The sequence below is a fragment of the Carassius auratus genome, chromosome 37 (assembly GCF_003368295.1).
Source record: "Carassius auratus strain Wakin chromosome 37, ASM336829v1, whole genome shotgun sequence".
Classification (NCBI taxonomy): Eukaryota; Metazoa; Chordata; class Actinopteri; order Cypriniformes; family Cyprinidae; genus Carassius; species Carassius auratus.
The window spans coordinates 771,325-775,389 of NC_039279.1; the positions used below are offsets into that span (position 1 = coordinate 771,325).

The 4,065-nt window shown below is 42.8% G+C and overlaps 1 protein-coding gene across 1 annotated transcript; it reads left to right on the top strand.

The window, feature by feature from the left end:
- Positions 1-208: 208 nt before the first annotated feature.
- On the top strand, positions 209-3,756 carry LOC113055789 (zinc finger protein 503). The gene is made up of 2 exons (XM_026222154.1): positions 209-1,002; positions 2,226-3,756. The coding sequence occupies exons 1-2, from the start codon at positions 403-405 to the stop codon at positions 3,492-3,494; spliced, it is 1,869 nt and encodes a 622-aa protein (XP_026077939.1). The 5' UTR covers positions 209-402; the 3' UTR covers positions 3,495-3,756.
- Positions 3,757-4,065: the final 309 nt, after the last annotated feature.

A 4,065-nucleotide genomic window follows, 5' to 3' on the forward strand; every position in this document is an offset into this window, starting at 1 on the left:
TCCATCAGCGCCGACGCGATGATTCATAACAATCAGCACTGGATTAGTACACACTTAATATTCAGAGACGCAACATCATATTTTTGCATGCCATTTTAATAACCAGATATGACATTTATGGTTTCTTCTCTCATTTAATTCATTTTATACCCCTGTGCATTATGGTTTTTGGAAATATTAGTTGGACGTGTCATCAAGAGTGCAGTGATTTTATTAGGGGCCGGTTGAATTGCTGCAGCAGTGCTCAAGTTGTGTTTATAGCTTGCAGACATATGACAGGTTACTGCCTATGAAGTCATCTGACCTGCTTTTGAGCCATCATGTTCTAATCAGACTAGATATATTAAAAACACTTATTCATTTTTTGTATTCGTGTTAAAAGAACATACCCACAGCTTATAAATGTATTTCATAACAATATGTGATTTATTTATGATGTGTTTTTACCTCTTAGATATGGCCAAAACAAACGCCCACAAAGGCGACGGCACCTCCCCCGGAGCTGTCAATCACTCCACGCCGCGCTGTGATTGGCCGGCGGTGGAGGCTTTAATCTCGGGTGCGCGTGATCGCGCCCGGTGTGTGAGACGAGCTCGATACAAGTGCGCAACGCGTAACATAAGATGCGCTCCGAACTCTCCTTGTGCGCCTTCCCCAGCAACAACCTTTAAGGATTATTCTGTTTTTCCTCTTACCATTCGTTTGGCCTCTCTGGAGATACTTTACTTTGCGTGCATCAGATGCGTTTCCAGATCCCGCGGAGAGAAGCGGGGCATGATCACACCGCCTACGGAGTCTGCTGTGTTTAGTTTGGCTGATCTAGTGTGGGACAAGAAGCGAGACCGTCACCCGTTCCTGCGCTCACTGCCTCCCGGGGACCCGCAGCGCCAGGCGAACCGCGTGCCCGTCAAAGCGTTGAAGATGCTGAGCGCGCGCACCGGACACATCCTGCACCCGGACTATCTGCAGCCGATACCGTCCACTCCCGTCAGTCCCATCGAGGTAACGTTACAGCTGACACTTTCCGAGGACGTTTCACATCAAACAACGTCTCGGCGTTCATTTTTCTAAACTCCAATCCTTATTTTTAAACGCTTATTACAGTGAATGCGCAGCCTTTTCATGTGGAAAATACGCTAATATTTAGAAAGAGGTTGGAACGTAAATATTTGTATTTATTTATTTTTTATTTTTATTTATTTTTTTCAGATCCGATCACAAAAGTAGGTTATAATTAAGTAGATTTTTTAACCCAAAAAGTGTAACCTCTTAACTTTCCATATGGAACTCCAAAAAAAAAAAAAAAAAAAAAAAATCCACTTCCAATCTCAAAATAAGTGGATAAATTATATTAATTACAATTAAACAGTGACGATAAAGTGCAACACTAGAGCTTTTTTTAGTGCTGTAGAATAACAAAACAAATATTGTGTTTATGCATAAACAATTAATATAAACTTTACCATTTCTGAAATTCTCCATGAGGAGGTGCATCACGCATCTACATTGTCGAATAGTTGCCAAATGTATTTATTTTTTCTTATATATCTTAATTTCTATACAGTTGTGAACTCTGTGAACAAAACCGTACATTTAGTTTATTAAAATTTTTGTATAATTTAAAGATAAATAAAAAAAATGAACTGAGTGTAAATTAAAAATGTATGGAAATGTGCACAATATTGAATCTTGGAGGGGAAAAAATAACTGTAATGATAATAATATCAAGTTAATGCTTTCCTTAAAGACTGACCTACTTCCAACAATGCAATTATATTAGCTATAAAGTGAAGGGAAACAATAAATGTTGCCATATGGAAACACATTTTAAGGAATATGTATATATATATATATATATATATATATATATATATATATATATATATATAAAACCTCTTGACATTTGATTTAATGTCTCTGCAGCATTTTAGTTTTAAGACTCTGAGTCGTGCTCAATGCCAAAACATAAATAAACACTAAATATAACCCCTTTTTTGGCATAAAGATACCTTAAATGCTTGTTAATGTAATGTGGACTGCATCAATTGCATGATTTCCTTTAGTGTGAATATATTTTGAATATTTATATACCATATAATATTTATAATATAATTAATTAATATTAAATTTTTATATTGTTTTACATAATTAATTTGCTAATTGATACATATTTTATACAATATTTTGAATATTTATATACTTCAAACTGTTGTTTTTTTTCACAGTTGGATGCCAAGAAGAGTCCCCTCGCCCTCCTCGCACAAACGTGCTCCCAAATCGGGAAGTCAGATCCGCCGTCCTCATCCAAACTCTCCGCAGTCGCCTCGGACAAAGACGGCAAATCCAGCCCGCTGAAGATCAGCGACATCTGTGGCGAGGACAAATCCAGTTTCAAGCCATATGGCAAATCGTCGGAGAAAAAAGACACGGGTGGCGACAAATCCGGTTTCCGTGTTGCTCACGCCTCCTGCCGGCCGCTCACGCCTCGGAGCCCGGGCTCCTGCAGCTCCGTCTCTCCTCGACCCGGACGGCCGGAATCAGGGGATAAACCAGGGAAGAAGGAACGTGACGCAGCTAAGACGCCGGATACACCCGAGAGCAACGGCGAGACCAACAAACAGGATGTTTCCAAACCACAACCGCCCGCATCCGACAGCATCCCAGCTCTCGGATCGGGACTCATCGCTCCGGTTTCACCTTACAGACCGGGCCACACCGTGTTCCCCATCTCCCCGGCCGGACTACACTACCCCGGGGCGTACCCCGCCTACTCCCAACCCTTCCTATCCCACAGCGTGACTCTGGACCCGAGCAAAACGTGCGGCGGCGGAGGCAGCCAGTTGATTAATGCTCAGCTGTCCGGCGCTCTCAGCAGCAAGGCGGGGTCCAGTCCCCTCGCCGGAGCGTCTCCTCCATCCATCATGTCCAGCGGTCTGTGTAGAGACCCGTTCTGCTTGAGCTACCACTGCGCTAGCCATCTATCACCCAGCGGCTCTCACGACAGCGCAGCCTCGGCCTTGAAGTCCGGATACACTCTTATGTACCCCAGCCACTCCCTGCACCCGTTATCCACCTCTGCACCTTCGTTCCCGGGACACCCGTTATACCCATACGGCTTCATACTCCCGAACGAATCCCAGCCGCACCTTTGCAACTGGGTTTCTGCGAACGGTCCGTGCGACAAGCGGTTCTCGTCCTCAGAGGAGCTTCTGAGCCATTTGCGGACACACACTGCCTTCGCCGGAGCAGAGAAGCTCGTTTCGGGATATCCCAGTTCTTTAACCATGGCTTATCATGTGCCAGGAGCCCCGCTGGCACTCAGGACCCCTCACCACACGCTCGGACTCGGCACACGGTATCATCCCTACTCCAAAAGCCCGTTACCGACGAGCACGGCGCAGATGCCGGTTCACACCGCCACCGGCCCGTTTTACTCTCCGTACGCTCTTTATGGACAGAGACTGACCACTGCACCTGGACTCGGATATCAGTGAGGAACGGATTTGCTTAAGTGTTTTCATTCGCCTCAGGACCTACTATTGTCCGTTTATTTATTAAGCAAACTAAATAAAACGAAGACTCCCATGGCTTTATTTAAACTGTTGTAATTCTCTCACAAGAAACAAGTCACACTGTGTAATGTCTTATAGCCAAAATGTGCATGTTTATTTCTAAATTGACTTGAATTATATTTTAGGGTTTTTACTGTGCAACTCAGGGAAACACGACAGCAATTAAAGAATAACGAGATTCGGAGATGTTTTGGTGCATTGGTTTGTTGTCTAGTTGAGTTTTGAATGCATTAGTTGATTTAGACACTAAAATCATGCAATGAATATAACCAAAAATAATTATAATATTAAACCCTCTGAGGTATATATTAGTAAAATAGATCAACAAATGCATCTGTCACTAACATGAATTTACATCCATTGAAACTATTTAGAAAATGTCCTTGATTTATGTGTGCAAGTCTATGCCTTTTTCCTCTTAAAATACTTCAGTTTTATTGCCCACAGCTTTGGAGTTTATGAGCCTGGCTTTTTTGCATTACTTTTTACACGT

What these genes read in the sequence shown, in the direction of transcription:
- LOC113055789 (XM_026222154.1), top strand. Translation starts at nt 403, where the DNA reads ATGTATTTCATAACAATATGTGATTTATTTATGATGTGTTTTTACCTC. An exon ending in CTCCCGTCAGTCCCATCGAG is followed by an intron (nt 1,003 to 2,225) that starts GTAACGTTACAG and finishes TTTTTTTCACAG; the next exon opens with TTGGATGCCAAGAAGAGTCC.